This window comes from Trifolium pratense, linkage group LG2, assembly GCF_020283565.1.
Source record: "Trifolium pratense cultivar HEN17-A07 linkage group LG2, ARS_RC_1.1, whole genome shotgun sequence".
Taxonomy (NCBI): domain Eukaryota; kingdom Viridiplantae; phylum Streptophyta; class Magnoliopsida; order Fabales; family Fabaceae; genus Trifolium; species Trifolium pratense.
Window position 1 is genome coordinate 27,302,096 of NC_060060.1, and position 27,171 is coordinate 27,329,266.

Consider the following 27,171-nt stretch of genomic DNA (forward strand, 5'->3'; position numbering starts at 1 on the left):
TAGTAGTAATCCTTCAACCCCACGTTTGCATCAATCTCAACCAGTTTCAAGTCCAAGCCTTCGTTGTCGTACATTCTAATTCTCTTCCTACATTAAATCTTAGCGATTAGATTAATCCAAACGTGAAAAAAAAAAAAAATCAAAGCACAATTATTATTAATTAACATTAACATAAAAACACTGCCGCTTCCCTACCCTATCCGTAGCTACTGCCGCTTCCCTGCCCTTGCCGCCGCAGTTCCGCAGTATTAGCAAAGTAATTTCATTCTCTGACAATATATGTGTCTATGCCATTCTGATTCTCAATTTTTTTCATCTTCAAACCATAGCTATCATCTTCTATATTTAGTGGAACTTCGGGTATCGTTGTGGTATTTGGGGGTTTTGGTTAATTTTGCTTTGTTTGTGGTTTTTCAATCTTAAAATTTTGTTTTTCATTTATTAGGGTTCTTTGTATTGAGTAGTGCCAGTGTGTTAGTTGCAGAACCTGAATCATTTGATTGAGTCGTGCGCAATACTTCAATTGAACTACATGGCTCAGGTATTCAATCATCCATTTTACCATTGCTCTTTTGTTGGTAGTGCCTTTTGTTGGTTCAAATCTAACTGATTTAATTTATTTTTCGAAACGAAGAAGCATGGAAGCAGAATCCCTGGTTCTACTGAAACCCAGTACGAGGAGTGCCAGACTGACGACGAGTCACTGTCGGCTTCTAGCTCATCAGAAGATGTGGGTAACTTCAAACAATCATCAGGTTATATATTATGTTTGTAATTGTATTGTTATTGATTTTGATTATTGTAGGAGGAGGAGGAGGAGGAGGAGGAGGAGGAAGAGATAGAGAAGGAATTGGCTGATGTAACGTTTGAGGAGTTGCAGAAAGCTCGATCGAATGGGGAACATGTGTTTTTCAAGAAACTCGGAGAAAAGGAGAAGTTAAAAAGGGCTAATAAGAATAGGTATTCTATTTATAGCTTAGTAATAGTTTGTTAACTTTTTGACAGACTGGTTTTTCTTTTCTTCTAATCCTTGTGTGCTAATAAAATAATTTCTAATATTTGATTAGGCCAATGGAGGCTAGTAGTAAGAAGCCAGTTCCTACTTTTAGAGATGTCATCCAAGCTCCTAAGAAGGTGAGATTGTTTGTTACTTTTGTAGATTACAATATATCTGCTATGCTGCTGCTATCTTTGTGTTGTTCATACGCACATTGAAATATTCAAGTTAGTGCCGAGGAGACTTAATTTTGTTAGAATTAGAAATATTCTATATGATGTGGAAATTGCGATGAATTTGAGTATTGATACGAATTTTTAGTTTTACATATCTGGATGATTTTTGCTGAACTATGCATGCCATCAACAATTTTCAGGTTGTACGTGATCCACGATTCGAATCTCTTTGTGGTACTTTTGACCCTGATGGGTATGTTCACATCTCGATGTATTCGTTGTTCTACCTTTTTCTTGTCGTGTTCATTTGTGTTGAAAAATGCTATATTTTAAATTTTTTATTGCAATCATCATGACAGTTTAAGCAATTCATACTGGTGTAGAACCATGTTGATTTTTGCTGTGTTTTCCTTTTTAGAGTATGCCTAGTGGCTAGTGTAACATCCCAATTTTTTTGGAACATTAACTTTATAAATAATCATCAAAATACTGTTTGTTTTTTTTTTTTAAATTTAAAATATAATTTTTTTTTGACTCAAAAATATAATTGAAGAATGAATTATCGGATTAAAAGGACAATTGCTTAACAAACAATTTTCAGAAAATATTTCAATCAGAGTAATTGTTAAAATCATTCAATCTGTGATGGCGACAATGCTGAGGAGACGTAATTTTGTTGATTGGGAGTAAAATTGGGCCCGGGTCTTTTAACTATAACGAAAGTTGGATTGTGTACACAAGGTCTATCTTTAAGAGTTTAAGTATATGTTAGGGGACAATGGAGTTAGTCGGGGGCGAGATAACTGAGAGTTCTTTAGATTTTCATTTTCCATTAAAACAACTTAAGGAAGATTGGAAGTGGGAACAGGTAGCTGCAGAAGCAGAGTCGTCTATTGATGTCCCACTTCCCAAAGTGAGGAGGTACTATGGAAGACTCTGCCTTTTAAACCGCAGTACTTTGGCTGCACGCAACATCACAGTGAGAGGCCGTTCCACCGGTCAAGGGAAAACTTTTGGGGACACCCTTTTCTAGTCTTTGAAACATTCTTTGTCAGTTGGATTTCTGTTTTGTATGATCAGCTTTAAAATTTTTCCTTTGTTATGACCCAGAGTCCTATTTTTATTATAATCAAGAGCTAGTTATCACTCTCATGACTCGTGAAGTTAGTAAGAATGGGCTGAAGGATTGGACTGAAGAATGCAAATTAATTTCATGCTTAAGTGTTTCTTGATATGGGAAAACTTTATTTCAGAGTCCCAAGATTGAAATTAGTCCTTAAAACATGTTAATACAGCACATATACTAATCTTTTCCCTGTCATTGATATTTCTTTTTCTATAAACAAACTCAAATCCTGACTCAAAATTTATCATTCTTTATTCTGCATTAGAATATGTCAGATAACCTTGAAGGATTGTTATGCTGATTTTTATCGTAGTGCATGATAAATAGCATTAAGTTATTGATAAATCTTTTTGTCAAAAAAAAAAGAAGTTATTGATAAATCTTCAATCCATGGTATTTAAGAAATGTCATAGTTTTTTACTTGCAATCATCATATCAGCTTTAAGCATTTTCAAATTGGAGTGAAGGCTGCTGGTTTTGATTATGTTTTCCATTTTAGACCATGCCTATCCCTATCCCAATGCTTTTCTTTTACTATTTTTGTTTATTTAAGAGCTAGTTGTCACGGACATGAAGGAATTTCAACATATTGAGAATAGGTTAAAGGCATTAACTCCATGAAGCCATTCTGTATTCTGCCTCAAAATGTACTATGCCTTACCCTTCATTAGATTCTGTTAGATAATTTTGACGGATGCTGACAATTATTCTTAGTGCATGCCACAAATAGCATCAAATGATTTATTCATCTCCAATCCATGGTATGATGTAAACAATTTTTCATTGATTCAACACCCAGATTCAAGCACGAACTATGTTTTTAAGATATTATGTTGGTCATACCATTGTGTGCGTGTTACTTAGGTAGTGGCATTTGGTATCTTCTTTTTGGATATTGCTACAGGTAGTTCCTTTACGTAGGTGACATTTGCTTGGAAATCAGTATTCAATTGGTTGTTTAGTAGATTTTACTTCATTATTTCTCGATTTGTACTAGCGAACAATTTAATATACGTGCTTTTGATGCTGCACTAAAAATATACTTACATGGACTTGCAGGTTTAGAAAGAGATATAATTTTTATTTTGAAAATGATCTTCCTGCTGAAAGACAGGTAACTTGCAGATTGTTACTACATAATTTTTTCTGTAACTTATTTTATGACTTTCTTCTCATGACATCTTTTGGGCATAACAGGCTCTTAAAAAGAAACTTGGAAAATATAAAGATCCTGAACGCAGAAGTGAAACAGAAGAACGCCTAACATGGGTTGTAAGTACATGTATTTTGGAAGTTTGTCTTCTCCATCCAAAAGTGGACATTTATTAGTTTATTTGATCACATTTACATGTCTTTTTCAGGATAAACAGTTGAAATCTGGTCCATCAAAGAAAATTGAGACAGAGATTTTGGCTAAGCACAAGAAGAAAGAGAGAGAAGCAGCAAAACAGGGAAAACGTCCTTTTTATCTCAAGAAATGTAATTCTTCTCTCCTTCCACATCATTTTATCTCTCTTTTTTCTCATTTTGCATATGTTAGAAATCAATATCTGCTTATGTTTAAATTTATTAGCTTTATCTGAACTCTGAAGAGAAGTTATTTGCTGAACCAGAATATGAGACATATTCAATATGTGGAGTCAATATTGCGAGATTATAATAACTCTTATAACCATTAATTGATTTCAATTGCATTCTCTGAATTTCCTTTTCACTTGTTTGTAGCATGCTAGTGGTATTAGTGGCAATGTGTTCAATAGTGTTTATGTTGGTAATCTGTAAATATAATTTAGCTCATGAATTGAAAACAGCCCTGCTAACTGCTATATGATGGTATCCGTCTATGTATTAGACATGAAGATAAGACATCCAGTAGGAATAAGAAGATCTTGTATGTAGGCTTACTTTAGGAGGAAACAGAAAAATAGGTTTTACTTTTAACTTTTAAGGGGGCAACTAATTAGTCGCTATTCAGGTAGATTTGGTTGGGAAAGTTAGGTGTTAGCCTTTTGTTTTTGAAATTTTATACTCGTCCTATTTAAAATTCTAATCTACTTATGGCGCTAAAACTCTCATGTTCTGATTTCCTTTTCTCTTGCACTAGATGGCAATTAATACGTCTCATTAAATAAACTTTTATTCAGAAAGAATGGAATATATCGTCTGTATACTCATTCTTTAATCTCTCATTCACACATTTATATGGGAAAATAATTCTAGGGATGATACAGTTCTTTGGCAATTTTTGAATCTGAAGGTTAAATGGGGTATCAAACAAGTTAACTAACAAACATATCAAACAAATAAATTTATATAAAATGAAATATCAAGCATAGATAATGACATTCTTTATGTTGTTTTTCAGCCGAAATTCGGAACCAGGGACTTATTGAAAAATATGATCATCTCAAGGTATGCATCTTAGAACATCTCTCTGTGCCCCCTTTCACCTTGTTCTCATTGTATTATGTCATTTATTGCTTGTCTTTTTCATTAATTCTATCTATTCACCATTTTCAGTCATCTGGAAAACTTGATTCATTTATCGAGAAAAAGAGAAAGAGGAATGCTGCAAAGGACCGTAAGTTCATGCCATACGCTAGATCTGGTGACAACGCGGAGTAAGGTCGCTAAATACTGTTATATACATTTTGTATACCATCTTTGGGTTTTGATGATGTTATACCTTGATGAACACCTCCAAAATTATGGCTTTTGTGGTAAGTGTGCTGTGTTGTTGTATATTCTGCAAGATTTACCAACAACCACTTTTTTAGGCTATTTTAGGAGACCTTTATGTGATCAAGGGTGGATAACTAGGAAATGGAGAGGTTACAAAGCAAATCTGCTGATTATCAGTATTCTGTGACAATGATCTTCACAATTGTCATAGGTCTCCTTTGTGATTCTTAGTTCTTACATCATGGATATGCTTTAATTTAATCAAGGAGTATTTTTAGAATTATGAATTATCATAGGTCTTTGTCATTCTTATATTTTTAGGATTTACGGTATTCCCCACAACGTATAGTTTATAATATGTTTATTTATTTGTTTTTTTATTTTTTATAAATATGATGAAATCAAAACATCTAACTACTCTGGCATCCCAACTGGGTTGACACTCACCTAAAGCCATCAGTTGCCACTCTCATCTACTAATAATAAAAATAAAAGGAATGCTATAAATATTTTATAGAAATACTTTATATATAAACATATGATAAATATTTATACTATAAGTGCTTATTCTTATTATTTTTTGATATTTTTTGGATACATATTATTTGATTGATCATACACCATGCCTGCTATAGACTATGTATCTTAAAGTAGGGAATCCACTATGAGTCGGAAATCATCCAAGCTCACAGCTCCATCACCATCCACATCAAGAGAAGTAACAATGTTCTCACATTTTTCTAAAGACAACCCAATACCTAAATTTTCCATCACCTCATGTAGCTCTTCCCCTGTCAAAATCTCATTCCCGTCTTCATCCAAAGCTTCAAATGCTGCACTTAGAACATTTGCAAGAATCCCAGTTTCCAGACCCTTTGTGTTCATCTCTAAGAACTCATTTATGCATAATAACCCATCTTTGTTCTTGTCACCTTGTTGCATCATTGCTCTCACTTCTTGATCACTAGCTTTGTACCCAAGTGACCCCATGATTCCCCCTAGTTCGGCCTCGTTGATGCAGCCATCGTTGTCTCCGTCGAAAGCTTTGAATGCTTCCATTAGAGACAGAACTTGATTTAGTGTCTCCATTTCAGCAGAAAGATGAGCCATTTGTATGAATTTAAACTTGAAATTAATGTGGTTTTCTACAATTGTCTATTGCAACTATATATAGGTGATAAGAAACATTTATGTGATTATGGAGATATCTACCAATAGAATCTAATGCTTGTAAAGCTTTATTTATTCTTACCTTCATCTTTTTCTTGATGGGATTCACCTTTTTCTTTTTTTTATTCTTACCTTCATCTTTTTCTTGATGGGATTCACCTTTTTTCTTTGGGATAGAATAAAGTTAGACAAATTATATTCGCCACCCACCATATAATTAAGATTAAATATTGAGGAGTGCTAGCAACACACTCTTTAACAAACATACTCTAACACACTTTTTTCTATTGGTTAAAATTTATATGGGTCTCATAAAAGTTATATGGGCCCACATTTTTTTATGGGACTCATGTGAATTTCAACCAATAGAAGAGAGTGTGTTGGAGTGTGTTTGTTAAAGAGTGTGTTGCTAGCATTATTCTTAAATATTAGTAGTGTTTATATAAAAAAGATAAAAATTAGGAGTGTTATGTTTTCGAAAAGGCCTTTTCTTTTTGTTAACTAGTTCAGTAGCTAAAAATTTAATTTTAAAGGTGAATAAGTAGAGTGTCCGAGTTTGAATTCCGACTCCTGCATATATAGTGTGATATGTCTACCAACTAAGATAAACTCATGTGAACAACAAGAACTGATATCAACGTGGCAGATACTTTGAAAGAAGAAAAAAAATAAAAAAAGCCTTGCATTTGTCTATGTGGCAGATAAGCAACGTGTGTGGGCAGAGAAACGTTCTTTGGTTTTTCAAAGTTCCCAAACTGCAATTATCTGTTTTTTGCTGACAAGTTCAATGTAGGAACGAGGGAAAGACACCGATATTGGTGCTCTTAGAGAGCGTCATATAAGGACAAAAACCACCATAATTTGATTACATGGAACTGTGGAGTACACAATGTAGGTTCTCTCTATCCAATCAATTTTTTTCATAGGTATGTGTCAGGAATCAAACCTTTGAGCACATATTTAAAAAAACCAAGACCCTTACCACTTGGACCAATTCATTATTTGTAAATAGGTAAAATTCTAGGCACCATGCTATTTAGCAAATATTATAATAACTTTTTTTCCTTAATAATCCCGTCCTTAATTATATCACGATCAGTTAATATTTTCGTAAAGATTTCTATAAAATATATTTAAAATAAGCAAAAGTACAAACTAACCAAAAATCTGGTGCTTATATCATAGTCAAAGCAAAAATGAGATATATTAAATTATTTTTTTCTCCTCAACATAAGACGTATCGAAAGAGACTACGGTAGTTTACAAAAGTATCAATCAATAAAACAACATGAATAGTGTTCAAAAAAATAAAACAACATGAATAACAAATTAATCGATGCTCAAACAGATAAACAGGCTCGACCACCAACATAAAAATAGAAAGGTGAATAATGTAGAAATCATGCTACATAAAGGTATTAGTTTAGTAAAAAAAGTATTAGTTAACTTCTAAAATTAAACTTGTGTCAAAAAAAAAAAAACTTCTAACATTAAACTACATTAAATATATTAATTAACTTCCAAATTAAGAAATATAAAAATGGAAAGGTGAATGTTTTAATAAAAAACGTGTCAAAAGTAGTAAGAAATATGAAAATAGAAAGGTGAATATCTTAATTCTTAATAAAAAACGTGACAAAAAAAATGTATCATGGTGTTATGTGTCTAAAAAAAAATGAATAAATTTACCATAATAAAATAACATTTTAGGTTTGAACAATTTAAATATTACAATTTTAGTTAATATTTTTTTGAATGAATTTTAGTTAATATTTTATATTACTTAAAATTACCAATAATTATTTTATATTTATTTCAACACAATATTTATATTATATTTTATTTTGAAGTATGATTTTTTCGTAATTTTAATAAATAAAATAATTTTTGAGTCAATTTTTTTAATCATCTTTCAATATATTTTTTTTGCAAAACGAACCTATATAATTTTTTAATAATATTGAACGTGTTTAATTTTGAACAAATACCAGAAAAATATATTTTAATTTTAATAAATAAAATAATAATTATTTTAAGCGACTAAACATTAATTGATACGCATAGGTTAAAGTTCATTACACAAAAATGAACTGCTCGAAAAAAAAAACAGACAAAAAAATATAATTAGGTTAAAGTTTCCTTACGATAGTGAGCTTATATAATTAAGGAAATTGTGAAAGGCGCCGAACAAACAAAACAACTAAGCCTGAGGAGGTGTAGTAGTTGAAGTTTCCCCAACTAACTCCAATAATCATGGCGAGACCAAACCCACACTCTATTCTCTCACTCACACTCCTTACTCTCTTTCTTTCATTCACCACAATCCTCTCCGCAATTCACGAAAAACAAAACGACAATCCAATCACCCGTTTCCAACGCTACCTCCAAATAAATACAGCACACCCAACCCCAGACTACACCGCCGCAATATCATACCTAATCTCCCAAGCAAATTCCATCGGTGGAATCCTTCACAAAACCCTAGAATTCTCTCCAGGTAAACCTCTCCTCTTACTCACATGGCCTGGCTCCGATTCTTCTCTTCCTTCCATTCTCCTCAACTCACATCTCGACTCTGTCCCTGCTGAACCCTCCAAATGGCTACACCCTCCTTTCTCCGCTACTCACACTTCCGACGGCGATATCTTCGCCCGCGGTGCACAGGATGATAAATGTATTGCCATGCAGTATCTTGAAGCAATCCGTAATCTCCGTAGTAACGGATTTGTTCCTGTTAGGTCTGTTCATATCTCGCTTGTTCCTGATGAGGAGATCGGTGGATTCACTGGTGCGGCGAAGTTTGTTGAATCCAAGGAATTTGAGGAGCTTAATGTTGGATTTGCGCTTGATGAAGGTCAGGCTTCTCCTGGGGATCAATTTAGGGTTTTTTATTCGGATCGGATTCCGTGGAATTTGAAGATTAAGGCTGTGGGAAGACCGGGTCATGGTTCCACGTTGTATGATGGTAGTGCTATGGAGAGTTTGATGAAGAGTGTTGAAATTGTTAGTAGGTTTAGGGAGAGTCAGTTTGAGCTTGTTAAGGCTGGTAAGGCTTTGAATTCGGAGGTTGTTTCGGTTAATCCTGTTTATCTCAAAGCTGGTGTTGCCGCTCAAGATGTGAGTTTTGAATTTCTACCATTTTTTGATTCATCATTTAAATTTCGATATTGTTTTTTATTTTTATTTTTATACTACAATTTGATTGGATTGGATGCATGTGTAAAATGATTATGATGCCTTTTTGTTAGATTAACATATTAATATCTATACAAAGATGTATACGGTAAAATAGGATTGGATGCCTGGTGTAAGGTGGATATAAATCAAATCTGTTTGTTATTTGAGAATATTTTTAAAATATTTGTATAATGTCTCTTGTTTTTTATTTTTTATAGTACAATATAAATTAAATCCATTTGTTATTTGGGAAGATGGTGTTGATATATATATTTATGCTGCTGAATGGTGTTTATGAAGGGGTTTGTGATGAATGTACAACCTTCGGAGGCAGAAGCTGGTTTTGATCTTAGGTTGACCCCTACGACGGACCCTGAGGAAATGAAGAGGAGAATTGCTACTGAATGGGCGCCACCTGTTAGAAATATGTCATATGAGGTGAGATCTCTAATCATGAATCTGCACATGATCATGTTATAGATTATATTTGTAAAGCTTGTAACATAATCATGCTCATCCCACAATTCTTTCACAAAGGGTGCCTTTGTAAACATCATCTTCTCTGTAGTGAGACCATTGTTCACTAATTACCATAGGATTGATAACATGTTTAATTGTTCCAAACCTTTATAAAGGAAAATGTAGTCTCAGCGATACCAAGTAGCTTCAATTCGACAAATTGATTATAATGGCTAGATTCATAGAATTGATTCTAAATAAATTTTTGTTGAAAATAATATTAGTAATTGTAGAAATCCAATACCCTGATTGTAAAAATGATTGTTTGGTGTATTTTTTGGTTCACAAATATTCTTAAGGGCTGATTTAACGTGCCGAAAATGTGATGATGTATAGATTTAAAAATTGAATTGACTTCCCTTTTTTTTGAAACAGAATTGACTTCCTTGCTAATAGGTGTATTATCGGTAATAATTTAGACATCATTTTGTGGTCCAACCTTATCAATTATAATCAAAATTAGATTAGCATTATAATGCTTGTCTCTATATCCCCTAGTAAGAACACGATTCCTCCCAAGCTTGAAAAATACTTTACTTCTCACTTGGTGAAAGTGAATTCCTTTGTGAAATTGCAAATGTTTTACCAATACAGAGCTTTGTTCCGGCTTTAAATGAGGAGGCATCCGCAAGTGGGCGGAGAGATTGCTCCTCTTGGATTAGTTGGTCCTAGGACCGGATACCGAGTTTAAAAAAAATGGAGTTGTCCCAAAATCAATCCAACAAGTCCAAAGTAAATTGAAAACAATTTGAAGCCCATTACAAATAAGAAAAAATAAATTCGATGAGATTGACTTCTGCAATCAAAGTCCAAATGTCAAGGTTTTAATTTTTATCATAAATTATTGTCCCTCTTTGTTAAATTTAATTTTGATCTAACAAAATATCATAAATTGAACTACAATTTAATAACTGTTGAGCAATAAACCAATCACTAACTTAGTAGCTTATGAAAGATACAATTTTCATTAGTGATTGAATTTATGAAATAACTAATTTTGGCAACTCAATAAACAATATTGCAACATGTAGGAAAGGGTCAGTTTGTTACGGTTATACTTACGGTTATACTAACAAATAATAGATTTACATCAGACGGTGCAGTGTCCCATATGAATATACATAGGCGAAACTGAGGAAGTCCGTAAGCTCCAGCAACTATAATTCCCAAGCGACTTTGATAGTTTATTTGAACCAAACAACCCCAACCCATACCTTTCATGATAACAATTTGAAAATTTTAACAAGATTAACTATATTTTCCATCAATGTGAATCTCGGTTAAGGTAACGAACAATATCCATAAAAACGACTAATTGTTAGTTCTTTTCATTTTTTAATGAATTTGTATTGTTCCTAAAACGATTGAAACCACTTATTTCTCGACAAGTGACTTCAACCGTTTTAGGAACAGCAACAATGCATTAGAAGATGCAAATAACCCATAATTAATCGTTTATATTGATATTGTTGATTACTTTAAGCCCAGATTCACATTCGATAGAAAATGTGGTTGATCTCGTAAATTTTTTGAATGGTTATCTTAAGTATGCTTTGGGTCGTTTGGTTCAAATTAACCATCAAAGTCGCTTGAGAATTAAGGCTACTGAAGCTTATGGACTTTCTCTGTCTTGCTTGCTTCTTTCTATGAGGCACCGCACTTCTGATGTAAATCATGTTAGTTTAACAAAACGACCCTTTCCTATCAATGTTGAAAATTGTTTTAGAGTTGCCAAAATTAGTTTTCTCACTGACGAAAATCTCATAAACTGTTTTTTATAACCTGCCTTGACAAGCTTATGAATAATACATAAAAACTTACAATATTTCAACATATAGGAAAGTGAGTGAATTTATGAAAAAACTAATTTTGGCAACTCAATAAACAATATTTCAACATATAGGATAGGGTAGGTTTGTTACGGTTACACTAAGAAATATTCCCTCCGTAACACTATAAGCAAAAATCGCTTTCCTAGGTTCATTTCATAACAAATGTATTTGGTCTATATTATAGATCAAATACATTAATTTTGTAATGAACAAAAAAAAAGAATTTTGCTTATATAATGTTACGGAGGGAGTAATAATAGATTTATATCAGAAGGTGCAACGCTCCATATGAAGACACGTAGGCGGAACTGAGGATTTTCGTAAGCTCCAATAGCCCCCAACACGTACCTTTCGAGTTAACAATTTGAAAATTTTAACAAGATCAACCAAATTTTCCATTAATGTGTATTTTGGTTAAGGTAATAAACAATATCGATAAAAATGACTAATTGTTGGTTATTTTCATCTCCTAATAGGAACAATATCAATCCATTAGAAGATGAAAAGAACCTACAATTAGTTGTTTATATGGATATTGTTGATATGGATATTGTTGATTACCTTAAACCTAGATTCACATTGATGGAAAATGTGGTAGATCTCGTAAAATTTTCAAATGGTTATGCGTTGGGTTGTTTGGTTCAAATTAACCATCAAAATCGCTCGGGAATTATGGCTACCGAAGCTTATGGACTTCCTCTGTTTCGCCTCCGTCTCTTCATATGAGGCGATGCACTTCTGATGTAAATCTTGTCAGTGTAACAAACCGACTCTTTCCTATTTATGTTGAGAATTGTTTTAAAGTTGCAAAAATTAGTTTCTTCACTAACGAAAATCTCATAAACTGTTTTTTTTTACCTGCCTTGACAAGCTTATGAATAATACATAAAAACTTACAATATTTCAACACAAAAGAAAGTGAGTGAATTTATGAAAAAACTAATTTTGGCAACTCAATAAACAATATTTCAACATATAGGAAAGGCGTTTGAGGTTTAAAATGCCCTTAATTGGGAAGTTGTTTATAGGGCTCTAGGAGTTGGAGAGCCTACAATATATTCTAGGCAAACAACTAAAAAGAGAAGCTCCTGTCCCTAGTGTTGTTGGCGCTTCATCTAAAACAAAAACAAAAAAGAGGTTGGCTGGTTGTACTTCATCCATGAAGGGAAAACAAGTTGTTGTAGGGCAATTGTTCAACCCAATCAGAAGCTATGAAATGACAATGAACAGGAAGGAAATTTTTTTATAACTTTGTGAACCCTCATGATTTTCCTAGAACATGATCGATTAACCTTGTTTGAGTTTTGTTTGCATCATAGAGCATGATTCATTGACATTTGTAGAAAAATGATTTTGGCGTGTGGCCAGCCGAGGGGAGGGGAGAAAAGGTCGTGTGTGGGAGACCATATATATATGGTGTAGAAAGTTCACCATATTAGTGTAAGAGTTAGATCAATCTAATGGTTAGTAATAATAGTGCATATTAGACCACCTGTAATGATGGTCTATACTAGTTGTTGCCTCAAGTTACAACAAATGAGTTGGAAAATATTAGATGGTGATTGCGTAGCACAATACAGTGAGAGATGGAAATGTATCACCATTGAAGGTTTTTAACCTACTTCAATAGTATATAGATTATTTTTTCTTTCTAGAACTGCAAAGTTGCTCTGTAAAGCTTTGACTTGATTTGCTTATTCTACTACCATATAAACATGATAGCATAAACTAATCAGATTAAACTTTATTCTATTATGATTTGAAATGATGTTTATTCTAGTTCTTACCTTCAACTTTCAACTCTTTCACTGCCCACTTGTCTTCTAAATGGTGTTTTTAAATCAATATCATTAGAATTGATTTTGAGTTCTTTTATGCGTCATATCTTATTCCATTGCTTTATACTATTAGACTTTATACTATCAGTTACCATCTAACATAGTTTGCTAACATGGTAGAACATCTTTCTTCTTCCTCAATGATTTACTTTAGAAACAAATACAAAATTAGAAATTAAAGATATCAATGAAATTGTGGCTATGTTGTTAGCTAAAACCACTTTATATGCCATTAATTTCTTGATAAGCCAAATATCGCAGATTACAGAGAAAGGACCCATCAGAGACTACTTGGGGCGTCCATTAATGACTGCGACAAATGATTCCAATCCATGGTGGTTAGTTTTCAAGCAGGCTATAACTTCCACTGGAGAAAAACTTTCAAGGCCTGAAATTCTTGCATCCACAACCGATGCTCGATATATTAGACAGAAAGGGATTCCTGTACTTGGTTTTTCGCCAATGAAAAATACTCCCATCTTGCTTCATGACCACAATGAGGTTAAACAACTTTTCCAATTCTTAGTAATTCTGTGTAACTTTTAATTCCCTTCTGCATGAACATGAACTCTTTTACTTTGTTATATACTTTTCTTTTTACTCCTGTGACTTTCACATGCAGCATCTACGAGATACCGTGTACTTGAAGGGAATACATGTATACGAGTCTTTGATAAGCTCCTTGAGTTCGTTTATACCGCGTAGCTGTAGGCAAGTTCGTTGAGTTGCTCATCTCATTCTGACACTGTTGATAGGGGTATATGATTATATCTTTGTTGTTTGAAGAAAATACAAATTTGTGTTTTAAATTTCCTTGATGATTGAGGGATTTCTCTGAATGCGTATTGTATCCATAAAGTTTGTTATAACCAATGTAATATATATCTTTGAATAATTTGAAATGAACTCTCTGTATTACATACTGAAATTATACAGATTTGTATATGAAAGATAAGGTAAATAGAGAAAATATTTTAATAATTGGAAATAATTAACACCTTCCTCAAATTGGAGCATACGTGCATTTAGTTTGTTATGTAAAATGAATCTTACCTAAAACCACTAGGTTTGGTCTAGTGGGGTTTACAGGTCCTGAGTTCGATTATCAGCTTATTGTAAATGAAAAATAAAATGAATCTTATATAATTTTCTTTCCTCCCTCTTTCCTTCCACTCAACCTAATGGATCCTAGGAGTCTTCCTCCTTGGCCTTGTGAGGGAAATTCTGAGGGTTTGAGTCATATACACTCTTCTTTTCAGAGTGATAGAAATTTTAGAGTTTTATGCTTTAGATTATGAGAGAGATCTAAGAGTTGTTTGATCCACATGTCTTTATTATTTTCTCATTCAGGGTTAGTGTGTTCATTGCGGTATGTTTTTGCTGTTTACTTTTATTTATGTATCGTATTTATTTCCCCCCAGTTATTTTGGTCCAACCATTTTTATGGCATGCTTTCAAATGGGGGGGATGGGTAAGTTTTTTTTTTGTTGATGTTCATCAATATCGTGGTCAATATTTTGACTCGGAGATGGCCAAATATGCAGGGTTAATTTCCAATTGGGAGTGATTTTGATTGATGAGTTACTTTGAAGTTCTTATTGATGAGTTACTTTGAAGTTCTTTTTATTTTATTTTTATTTTTCTTTTCTTTATTTATTTATCTATAATATTCTTGCTGAGAGTCTTATATATCCGATGTGAGAAGTCTTGAACATAGGTTTATAAGTAGAGATAATCTTCACCTTATAAGTTAGGCACAACTTCAAATTTTAAAATTGTATCAAAACATATATATTCTATTAGGTTTATCCTCTTGGGTCACCCTACACCCAACATGTATACAGTGTCAAGATACATTGTAAAAAATTAAGAAAATGGGCTATCTTGAAGTAACTAGTATCTTGTAAGACTACGAAGAAGTTCAAATAGTTAATAAATAGTCTCCAATTTGACGGTCGGTTTTTTAAAAATTGGTTTTATGGTTAAAATTGGCTACAAAAAATTAATGGTCGAAATTCAATGATTTGAAATAAAATGACAATTTAAAAATACAAGAACTTGAAAGTAAAAATGCTTTAAAGTAAAAGACTGAAATGTAAATTGTGTAGAAATGAAATAGATCGAGTGATAAAACAACAATCAAATTTGTTTTAATCAGTGTCAAGTTCGGCCCATTTAGACGTCGAGTTCGGCCCATTACACGTTGGTCCCGAGCCAAATTTTCCTATCCGGTCACAGAAGCATCCACTTCTATAACAGTCAACATTAGAATGATTGACATTTACTGCCAATCATGACTCTTCAACTATTATTCTGAAAACCATCAACATCGAGGCCGCAATCACACTATTGATTTTGGCCCATTTTGGGGACTACATATATATAGCCTTCTCAGGTAGAAGGACAAATATCTTATTCCTATTTTCTAAAACCTCAGAGTGTTTTGCAGGTACAACCCTTTCACAACCACCGTGCGAAGAGGTGTTTACTGACTATGATCATTTTGATCAGGTAAGATCAAACCCCAAAAAGAAGAAGGACAACAACATTTCAAATAATTTTTTTGTTGTTGAATATAGTGTGTAGTACGAAGTAGCTTACGAAGGTCACTTGTTGTGCCTCGTAGTGGATCAAGATTCAAGAAGTAGGTGTTGTTGGCCCATAATTCATTATACTATTAATTGTTGCGTCGCATTGCATCATATAAAAACAGCTATCAAACACTATCTAATCACTATATGATATATGATATGGTTGTTGATTTATTTGACAATGCCATTTGCTACTTCAATTTTTTCTAGGAAGTTTCACTAGATATCCTTTCACTGTAGAATAACAGAAAATTTCAGATTTGATTCTTTTAATTTTAAGAATATCTTATCCCCCTCACCACATGGATCTTGCCTCTTTATCCCCCTCCCACCAACAACCTTCTAAATATCAAATCCTTTTAATGCGCACTTTCGCCCATCCCTCTCTTAGCCAGCCTCATTTAAATCTCAATTGCTTAAAAATTTATCAGTCGTGAGTCGAAAGAGTTCGACACTAACTCGAAGAGTGTTCTTTATATTTCTTTATCAACTGGTACTTTTATTGGGAGTTTGGAATCAACTCGAAGAGTGCTCTTTATCTTTCGGTATCAACTACTTGACATCAATTTGGAGTTTGACACCGACTCAAAGAATGCTCTTTACATTTCCGTATCAAGTTGCGACACATCATATTAATATTTGTTAATTTTAGAATGAGATAACACTTTTGTTGGTCTCAACATCCAAATGCATGCATCTGCATGGTTTTTGAGTGAGGTCACTTCATGGTTGCTATTTGGTCCTACATTTTATTTGGTTGTCGTTTTCATATTAGTCTCATAGTACGGAAGGTCGTAGAGTCGGTACGGGCCAGTTAGGAAAGAGAAGGTGCAGAATCATATTATTAAAGTTTCCTATAATTAATAAAAAGTAAAAAAATATAAAAATGCACTACCATACCATGCATCCACATTTATACTTCGGCAACATATGATGCATAGCTGTTTGGCTAATGTGAAAAATATAAAAATGCACTACCATGTAATATGTTGTCGAATGTGAAAATTAGTTGAGGTTTTGGCTAATTAATAATAGAGTATTGTTATTTAGAATTGTTATAATTTATAAGCGTTAAATGTCGCCACATAAGATTATTTTTTTTTTATATAAAAAAATTCTTATTAAATAGTATTTTCATTAATAATATAATATCTTACGTGTAATTCTTTTATTTTTTTCAATCAATTACGTCGAAGAAATAAATTTTAATTTAAATACAATTTTTGTCTCCATTTTAACAAAATCTGCACTTTTAATTTTCTTATTTATTTTTCGCAATTTAGTTTTTCAATTTTTAAAATTGAAGATATTTAGTCCCTCCATGAATTTAGCAATTGATTTTTGATGATGTGACAATCATCTAATTACTCCATCAGTTCCCTTTTATAAGCATATATTAATATTTTTTAAGCATATTAAGAAAAGTTGATAGTGTAATTGATGTGTAATTTTGAGTATTATAATTACTAAATTATCTTTTGTGAAATGATGTATTTATAGTTGATTTTTCATATTTCAATGTAAAGAAGTAATATTAAACAGGGTTATGTTTCGAAAAAAGTAATAAATGTGTTTTGGAACTTGAAAATGAACTTATATTTAGGGACAAAATTTTTCTTTCAAAGTGTGTTTATAATTAGGGATAGAGAGTAAGTGGTATGGACATTTAACTCATATATGTAGCAACCATTTCTTCTTTCATTCCATGTCACTTAATAATGATATTTTCTATTCTCTTCAATCAGGGTTGTATTTGATGGAGGGCGAACGTCCTAGGTCCCTAAAAATTAAGTGCCCAAAAATAATTTAATTTAAGGGTATATTAGTATTATACATTCTAAAAAAATAAAAATAAATAAGGGCCCGTTTGAAATTACTTATTTTTGAGCTTATACAAAACAGCTTATGCAAATAAACAAGTTTTTATATATTATTATAAATTTGTCAAGATAGTTTATGAAAAAATAACTTATAAAAATACAATTTTCGTTAGTGAGAACTTATAAATTACCATAAAACTTATTTATTTGCATGAGTTATTTTTTATAAGCTCAAAAATAAGTTATTTCAAACGGGTTCCTATATACCAAAATTGTTTTTTTTTTTATTTACAATGACTAGGGTCGAACCCAGGACCTATAGCGTACTATCCAAACCCCTTACCACTAAACCAAACCTAGTGGCTTATATACCAAAATTCTTAAGTGTTGAAAATAATATGCCTAAATATCTTTTGAAGATTTTATAGTTAAATATATTTTAGATTTATATTTACAATAATATATCGTAAGAAGTTGCAATTTAAGGGTGCGTTTGATTCGTAAAACAACAAGGACTGAACAAAACAGTACAGAACATAACAAGATAATACAGGACATGACAAAACTGTACCGAAGAGATATAGGACGATAATATTTTTATATTCGAAAATAAAATGGGTATTTTCGTATTTTTTATAGTTGTACTGTGGACAAAAAGTTGTCCCGTGGTTCAGTGAGGGACAAAAAATCTTGTTTTTTCTATCCTTTGTTACCTAATTTTTCCAGTCCCATAACCAGTTTCAAATCAAACAGGGTACAACAAAAGTTGTCATGTCTAGTCCCTTATTTTTTAGCAGATCAAACGCACCCTAAATAAACGTGCGTTGGAGTTACAATAAAAGAAGTGGAAGGTATAATGCTGTATTTTGAGAAATATAGAAATGAAGGCTTTACATCTAGGATATTGCCAAAAAATTTGCATTTGATATTTAGGTATAGAGTCTACGCTTCCAACAAAGTATTGTAGCTTTATAAAAAGACGATATGATATGATGAGAATGATAATCCACGAATATGTGTTCTAATAATTTTTAAAAGCGAGTGAAATTTAAAGTAAATTTTACTATATGAGTTCTTTTTTATAAGTATATGAAACTATTATTATTAATTTTTTTTTTGGTAAAGTATATGAAACTATTTTATTTGATTTAAAACCTAAAGTAAGAGCTTAATAATCTCACTCTCGAATGATCTGAGCCATTCTATTATGTGCAATAAAAGATCTCTATTTTCAACCGTTTAACTATTAATATTTATTTATATCTTTCCATTTAGCTATTTAATCATTATATAATTTGGCAATATGTCTTGCAAAATATATAATCATGTGGGTACAAAATCTATTGTGGTCGAGACTTTAATACATTTACATTGTTGCATTATACAACTCAATTGAAAACCAACGATGCAACGCATGCTTCTTGGACAACTGGAAGTCTTGTGACATCTAATAGCGGCTGCAATGAAATAAGAATGAGATGAAATATTAATTCTTACAAAGAAAAGAAGGAGGAAAATTGAAAAGGATAAAAAATGGATTACCGTAAACATTTGTTGGAAAAATAATTAGAAAGAAAAAGATAGTCATAACACAAACAAATTTGACAATTCCAGCCATATTCCTCCGCCTCTTTTTGCATGTAAGTTTTTTTTCAGCTTTATAATTTATAGAGCTAATCCTCTCATTACATCTATTAAATTAAATAGTTTTTTGCACTTTAGGAGTAGTGAAGAACCATTCTTAATATTAGAATTGTCATTATATGTTTCTTAAGTACATTAATATGTTGTGTTTGTCGTCCCTTTAGCACAATTAATAAAGAGGTTACATAAAAGATTACCAATCTTAATATTTCATTCTTGTTTTTACTAAACTTCCATTAGGTTATACCTTTTCACAATAGGAATTAGATTACATTGCAAAAGATAATATTCCAATAAGATGACACCTCAAGATCATCATCTATCATTTGAAGTACCCTGATAATAAATATATTAAAGTAAAATAAAAAAAAAACTTGGATAAATTAGGCAAAAACCCAAAGAAACAATCGTGTGACCAAACAAAAACATCTCCATTAAAATATTTAGCAACAAAACTCAATGAAATGAATAAGTTTTTTTTTTTAAGCAAAAGGAAGGGCATGATCTGCACCATTTCATATAGATTAAACTTAAAAAAAAAGATAGATTACAAAAGAACTGCATTATACCACATAAATATGTAGCAATTAAAGATAATACAATTAAGTTCAACTGCAAGTGGTTTTAGAACCCAACCCAAACAGGTAAGAAAAAAATCAAAACTGCCGCCGTTTGGATAGAACATAGAAAAAACCAACTCCATCTTTGTCAAAAGAGATGAACATTAGCGTGCAACAACATCAGAAGTTTAATTTGATTGTATATCGAAAAATGAAATGTAGAATGTGTTTATAGGCAAAGCAAATTCTACACGCAAAAATATCGTGACCTAAAAAATCTTTCCTTGACTTGCCTTATTCGGCTATTGCGCATGTGGTGCATATTTCTACCCATTACTAGGTTTACGTGGCACCCAACTTTTGACTTGATTTCCCCTATACAATGGCATAAAATATAGAGTCCAGATCCACTCCATTACTTTATCCTCCATTTCCCTCCAGTTTTCCTCTGATGAATGACATGTGGCAATTAAAATTTTTATGGTTCAATTAAACTTCAGTATAGGTTCAATTTTAATGGATGAGATTAAACTTCAGTATAGGTTCAATTTTTATGGTTACTTCTCTGTGCGCTTCCTCTTCTCTGTTTGCATTCAACAGTTTTGCAGTGCCACCGTCGACGGCCACCACCATGCCAAAGCTCCGCCACCACTATGTTTATATTATTAGTTCTTCTTTCTCTCAAATCCACCATGTCAAAGCTCTGCAATTTTTTCCCAAATCTTTTTTCCCATTGCAACACTCTAGATAGTGTATGTGAACCATTCCTAAGCTTTGAAGTACAGAATTGGTGAATGTTTGAGAAGTGTGTCTTCATCTATAAATTGTAACGTGTACAATCATAGTGGCTGTGATTAAGAGAAGTTGAGCGGAGGTTCTCATACCTAGGTGAGACTTAGGTAGAGTATAACACGGGTGGTGATTATGTGAAAAGTCATAAAGAGGTTGTTTATTGAAGACTTTGAACTAATACTATCATAGTGGATTCATTCATGGATTGGTATCCCCCAGAGTTGGCTTATGCTGAACTGGGTTAACAAATAACTGTGTTATTTTGTTTTGTGCCTTTTACGTTTCTTTATTGTTCGTCTAGTTCAGTGTTGAACTCAGTGTTGGATCATTAAATCAAACATTAAGTGTGGGAGAATCGTGTTCAACATCATGTTACTAGTGTGCCAGAATTTCATTAACAAATAGAACCTCAATTCAAAAAGAGAATGAAGATAACAAAAAAAAAAAAAAAAAAAGACATGCACCTTCGATATGAAAATATTCAATAACTGAAATTGTCAAATACTCCTCAAATTTCTAACTGCGCAGTTGTTTAAGATGTTTCAACTCGTGTTCACGACTTTTTGTTTTTTTTAACAAACATCTTCAAACTTTTTTAACTTGTGAAGTGAACAAAATTCTTTATAAGGTCCAGCTAATCATCAAATGGCTAAAATCCACTAGCAAATGAAGTTTCGTTATAATTTCCTTCAAGCATAGAGAGACCTTGCTTCCTTTTAGAATATTTGATTTGATGAATTTATAATTATTGCATTTAATTTATAATCATAAAATAAACAAAAGGAGTGTTGCAAGATCATGTGAAGATCATTAAAATAACTAACAATTGCATGTCAAAATGCCGTACCCTCGATCAACAACCCTGAATTATTGAATATCAGGTTTTGTACGTTAATTTCTTTCTTGTGGCTGTAAACTTAATGAAGGGATTACTTGAATTATTAAATACATCAGGTTTTGTATATAAAATTTGATGAATATTCTGTGTGTCCCTCAATAGGTAACTATATGTCTATAATACGCAATCACAAGATGATTAATAGAAAAATAAACTATCCACAATTACTCTCTTCGTACTAAAATATAAGCAAAAAGCGGTCAACCGTACTGAATGTATTTGGACTAAATTTTTAACTAAATACATTCACTTTAGTGGATCACTTTTACTTATATTTTGAGATGGAGGAATATTTATATGAATTATGAATACTTAAAATCTTTATAATGGAAAAAGATGTGAAAAAAAATACACGTGGAAAGAGGAGAAGAGGACTGAGATTGACGACAATATATTCCCTTCATGTGAACATGCCTAAATTAATTTTTTTTTTTTTATAAAAGATATGTATCCTTATCATACATATATACAATGACAAATAAATAAATATATTTATTTTATTTTATTTCAGTAGCGTTTTGGACTGGACCCAAGGCCCAATAGCTTAGAAGATCATTTTTCTATGATTGCATCATCCGGTCAACATACATCATACCCAACATATCATAATGTTCGACATTGAAATGATTGACATTTACTGCCATCAAGGCTCTTCAGCCGTTTTTCGACAATCATTGATGACGTTGATATGCCCATCAATGGTCTTGGCCCAGCGCCGGGGCTATATACTCCTCTCATGCAGAGGAGTCAAGTACATTATTCTATTCTATTCTTAAAACCTTAGTTCACCTCTTACTGACTTAATTTAGCGTCGAAACATTTACTGGTACAAAACCCCATCTCATTCACCAGAATGGAAGATGAGCACCACCGAAAAAAAGTCATCTCTGATCTAGGTACGATCAAGTAGTATGTATAAATTCAATTTATTTAATTATATATGGGGATTGCTAATTTACACCCACTTAAAAAACATGAAGGTGTAAATTAGCAATGCTCACATTTTCTAATTAGACTAAAAAATCACCACCCTTTATAATTTAAAACTAACAAATTGAGGGTTAATTTGGTAAATTTCATTAAATAATGTACGCTCTAATTTACACCAACTAATTAATAAACATCTTTATGTTTGTAACATACAATTATAAACATGAAACAATTAAGCTTCTTGTAAAGAAAAAATATGACACAAGCCACATAAATACACCACTTAAAAAACCATTGTAAAATTTGGTGCTTTTTAAGCAAAAAAATAAAATGGAAAAGCTCAATTGGCTAAATTTTACTTATTTAAGAATAAGTGACACGCTACTAGTAAAAAAAAATTAAGTGGCATTTTTTTAATTGGCTTAATCACACATTTGGTCCCTTACGTTTATTTTAGGTTTCAATTTGATTCCTTACGTTTAAAAAGTATTAATTTGGTCCCTTACATTTATTTTAGGTTTCAAGTTAGTTCTTTCCGTGGTTTTTTGAGTAAATAAAATTAGAAAATAGATTGTTTGTCCTTTTTTTGATTTTCTAAGTTGTCATGTGTTTATTTGAGTTGTAAATTAGCAAGTGGGCGTACATCATTTAATAAATTTTACATAACTAACCCATAATTTCACAAGGGTTTTTTTGTCCGATTAAAAAAGGTACGCATTGCTAATTTACACCTTAATGTTTTTAGGTGGATGTAAACAAAAACCGTTAATTTTGATGTATCTCAATAACATATCAAATGATTTTGGATTTATGTTAAATTTTACGTAAATGATCAGTATGATATAAATTTTCAATCCAACGGTGAATTTTATAAAATTTATATCGGTTAAAACGTTATTGAGAGGTGTAACATTTGATGTCAAACTAGTTGATGTCAATAGATCCTGACTATATATATATATATATATATATATATATATATATATATATATATATATATATATATATATATATAACTTTTCTGTAAACTTTATAACATTGATATTAAAAAATTAATAATCTTGTTTCCAATTCACTTTGACCACCTTTTCTTCTCCCAACCAAGTTGTTTGGCTAATTCGTCTTGTGAAATCAGTGTGTTGAATTATTTTTTCTCTATTGTGAAGTTGTCCTATTCATTATTTAGATAATTTACAGTTGTATACTTTTCTCCTTGAACGTGTGAATTTGACTATGATTATTCAACTTAGAAAATGGTAATTCCCCCCAAAAAAACACTAAAGAAAATAAAAAAGCTTGTCTTCCACACGTATCAATGAATTCATGTGTACATATGTTCTGGCATTTTTATGAAGAAAGGAATAGGAAAACAATAATTAATTGATCCTTCTCCGTACCATGGATAATCAATATTTTCAAAACCTTAAAAATAAACTTTACAAACAAAACAAACAAAAACAACTGTAATGTAAGTGATAATGAAAGAGTGTAAAAGTCAAGTTATGTAGGCGTTGCCTTAGTAAAGAAAAATTAAATAATTGATGGTATAAGATTTTTTTTTTTTTTTTTTTATAAATGTGTAGCTTTCGTTTTTAAAAGAAAAATAGTTTTTTGATTTATAAAAAATATCATTAATTTATTGAATATTAAAATTAAAAGTTTAATTGTTGTGCCCTGTCAGTATAAAGAATTTTTACACATACGTCCAATGATGTGTTGCCACATCATTTAATGAATGTAACACATCATATATTTTTAAATATCATACATGATGTGTCAGTATATTATTGAACGCATGTGTAAAATAATTTATATCAACGATGCATATAAATTAAATTCTAAAATTAAATATACTAGTATATTAGCTTATCAATGTCCTATAGAATTTCTCTTAAAGAATTATGATAGTTTACGCAATGACCAATAAAAATTAGCCACATAAACAAATTCATAAATGAAGTAAAAGATACTCCGTAGTTTATTATATATGTTATTTTTTGGTCAAGTAATTTACTAGTGACTAAAAACTCATCCCTTCAATATGGAATCTCGAGTTTAAACTCCGGGTCCAACCCTTGCATAAAGAACGTTGCTTGTTTTTATTAGTTCTTTTTTCATGTAAATATTTCTGATTCTTCTTTTTGAAAAGATAGTGTATGCTTCACCAATAAATTAAATATAAATATTAGAATTTATTTAGTACGGGTTTTGCCCCTTTTTTGCAAAAAATAAAATAAAATAAAATTATTTAGTACTACGTAATTTGGTGGTGGATGGTAATTGAAACATAAGTTCGATCAGTTAAATGTGAAAAGGTTACATCAACGCGGTTTTGGAGCTGAGTACAGAGAAGCAACAGCTGTGGTTATAATAACTGCTTTACTCCAACTGCTTGTGTTTAGTTAAGTTGAGCATCATATCCTCGAAGCTACCTCTCTCACTTCAGTCACTGAGATTTAATTTCTCTTAATCTTTAACTAGGTACATTTAATTATTAAAGAAAATAAAGTATGCATTGATAATATATAATATTTTTGTAGTGTAATTCAATATCAATTATGTATTTTTTCAAATTATTTTACTACATCCCACTTTAATAGTATAGTTCGGAAGAATAATTTATTCGTATGTAAAAATAATTTACATTGACAAAACATGTCTGTTAAAGTCTATTTATTATGTATAGTTAGGTTTGTACTCAGCAGTAGAAACCACATTATATGTTTTTGTGGTTTCAAGGACTCAATTTTGGGGTTGTAAGATCATATATTGAGAGAGAGTGAAGTATGTAAGATGAACTCTGATTTTGACATTACTTTGGATGATCTTCGTGATACAATTCCGACTTTTGAACAGTTTTGCTAGCATGGACACCATCCCCCTAAAGCCCAACATGTTTCGGCAAATGCCCTTTTTGATGAAATAATTATTTAGAACATGGAAGTTACTTTTGGTATGACTACAAGGCAAAAATCAGTTTTTAGGTGTTTAAAGGAGCTCATGATTTTCGTCTAGCTATCCCCATCAACGGGTTAGGCCAGCACATGTCCCTAATAGAATATCATACTATCCTTAGGTACCACCCCATGATCCCATTTTTCCATGTTAAAGAAGTTTGCCTAGTTTGTCATAAGGCGTGCCTAAATACTTTTGGGTGCACACAACTCATTGTAATTAAGGAGCTCTCAGATTCAAATACCGGCATGAACCGATTAAGATGTTCTTTTTGATATTTTTAGGCGTGCGGGAATACATGTGAAGAAAGAGGCACCTATGAATTTTTTGACTGACCCATAGAAAGGGGGATCGACACATCGACCGACAGATGTTTTGGTGCATGGATGGGTAAGAGGCAAACACGCTTGTGTGGACTCGACTGGAGTTTTTCCGCCGTGGACCTCCTTAGAAGAGTTCAAAGGGTTATGCAAAGTAACAATGTGCCTCCTAAGTCAATGAAGTGTTCAGAATACCCATGTCGCCGAGTTTGCAACGTTGACAACATCAAAGTCATTGATTGAATATGCACTGCATCAAATATAATCTGTCAATCTGAATCAAACAAACACCACATTAAGACGAAAAAACAAAATAACGCCGCACCAAGACGACAACCAACACACCGTCACACAAATACGAAGAAATCACGAAGAAGAAAACTAAATATATGTGAAAATCACTTATTTTAATAAAAAGGAAATGAAAAACAATTTAGACGGATGAATTTAGATCAAAAAGTTGACATTAAAACTATCACTCTTTGTTGGATGAGAAAAAAAAAGAAGAGAAAACTACGGTTTAAGGGAAAAAGAAAGGTATTATTGACATTCGTTAATTTTTTTGATAATTTTAAGCACTCATCCACAATTGACCATATATTAAGCGGTCCATCGTATCAAATACTCCCTCTGTACCAAATTACAAATCGCTTTGAGAAAAAATTGTAATAAATTATAAGTCGCTATACATTATCAATAAAACATTTTAATATTATTTTTTTTATTATATCCTTAACTATTTATTATTATCTCTTCTTTCAATTCTTCAATTTATCTTTTCCATATTATTAATGAAGAACAATTTTGTAATTAACTCATAATTTCTTATTTTCATACAAAATTAATTATATTTTTTTAATTTGTATAATATGATGAAAACAATTTATATTGTGTTAGGGAGGGATTATCTCAATAACTTTTTATGATCTTAGATATACTTGCTAGATATATTTTTTTATTAGCATATTTTTATAGGCTATCATATAATATAATATTGCAGGTAAGGAAGCTTCACTAAGATAAAGGACAAATAAGTCATTTAATTTTAATACTTCAGTCCTATTCTCATTAAATTCAGATGAACTAAAATCCATCTGGCAGCAACCTCATATTTTGACTATAGGAGATTTTTGTTTGATACCTT

The 27,171-nt window shown here is 31.7% G+C and overlaps 3 protein-coding genes and 1 long non-coding RNA gene across 22 annotated transcripts; 2 read left to right on the forward strand and 2 right to left on the reverse strand.

Annotated features, from left to right (window-relative positions):
* Positions 1 to 5,261, forward strand: LOC123907385 (ribosomal RNA processing protein 36 homolog). Of its 19 annotated transcripts, none has more exons than XM_045957635.1 (11): positions 1 to 256; positions 485 to 541; positions 638 to 730; positions 806 to 960; positions 1,068 to 1,134; positions 1,374 to 1,426; positions 3,359 to 3,413; positions 3,497 to 3,571; positions 3,661 to 3,778; positions 4,665 to 4,711; positions 4,820 to 5,261. In XM_045957635.1, the coding sequence occupies exons 2-11, from the start codon at positions 533 to 535 to the stop codon at positions 4,922 to 4,924; spliced, it is 777 nt and encodes a 258-aa protein (XP_045813591.1). In that variant the 5' UTR covers positions 1 to 256; positions 485 to 532; the 3' UTR covers positions 4,925 to 5,261. The 19 variants fall into 19 exon arrangements, with proteins under 19 accessions (XP_045813591.1, XP_045813593.1, XP_045813594.1 ...); XM_045957637.1 differs by having other exon boundaries at positions 2 to 360; positions 446 to 541; XM_045957638.1 differs by having other exon boundaries at positions 2 to 256; positions 479 to 541.
* Positions 5,262 to 5,529: 268 nt separating this feature from the next.
* Positions 5,530 to 6,145, reverse strand: LOC123907387 (probable calcium-binding protein CML25). Its single transcript, XM_045957641.1, has one exon. It carries the CDS (start codon positions 6,089 to 6,091, stop codon positions 5,627 to 5,629), a length of 465 nt encoding a protein of 154 aa, XP_045813597.1. The 5' UTR covers positions 6,092 to 6,145; the 3' UTR covers positions 5,530 to 5,626.
* A 2,161-nt stretch (positions 6,146 to 8,306) lies between these two features.
* Positions 8,307 to 14,448, forward strand: LOC123907384 (aminoacylase-1-like). Its single transcript, XM_045957620.1, has 4 exons — positions 8,307 to 9,268; positions 9,629 to 9,766; positions 13,779 to 14,018; positions 14,140 to 14,448. Exons 1-4 carry the CDS (start codon positions 8,405 to 8,407, stop codon positions 14,239 to 14,241), a joined length of 1,344 nt encoding a protein of 447 aa, XP_045813576.1. The 5' UTR covers positions 8,307 to 8,404; the 3' UTR covers positions 14,242 to 14,448.
* Positions 14,449 to 19,133: 4,685 nt separating this feature from the next.
* On the reverse strand, positions 19,134 to 19,649 carry LOC123910183. Its single transcript, XR_006810142.1, has 2 exons — positions 19,471 to 19,649; positions 19,134 to 19,385 (listed from the first exon to the last, which is right to left on the reverse strand). It is a non-coding gene; the product is annotated as an uncharacterized LOC123910183 (long non-coding RNA).
* Between the last annotated feature and the right edge of the window lie 7,522 nt (positions 19,650 to 27,171).

What these genes read in the sequence shown, in the direction of transcription:
- LOC123907385 (XM_045957632.1), top strand. An exon ending in CTTCTAGCTCATCAGAAGAT is followed by an intron (nt 731 to 805) that starts GTGGGTAACTTC and finishes TGATTATTGTAG; the next exon opens with GAGGAGGAGGAGGAGGAGGA. An exon ending in TCATCCAAGCTCCTAAGAAG is followed by an intron (nt 1,135 to 1,373) that starts GTGAGATTGTTT and finishes AACAATTTTCAG; the next exon opens with GTTGTACGTGATCCACGATT.
- LOC123907387 (XM_045957641.1), bottom strand. Translation starts at nt 6,091, where the DNA reads ATGGCTCATCTTTCTGCTGAAATGGAGACACTAAATCAAGTTCTGTCT.
- LOC123907384 (XM_045957620.1), top strand. Translation starts at nt 8,405, where the DNA reads ATGGCGAGACCAAACCCACACTCTATTCTCTCACTCACACTCCTTACT. An exon ending in TTAGAAATATGTCATATGAG is followed by an intron (nt 9,767 to 13,778) that starts GTGAGATCTCTA and finishes CAAATATCGCAG; the next exon opens with ATTACAGAGAAAGGACCCAT. An exon ending in TGCTTCATGACCACAATGAG is followed by an intron (nt 14,019 to 14,139) that starts GTTAAACAACTT and finishes TTTCACATGCAG; the next exon opens with CATCTACGAGATACCGTGTA.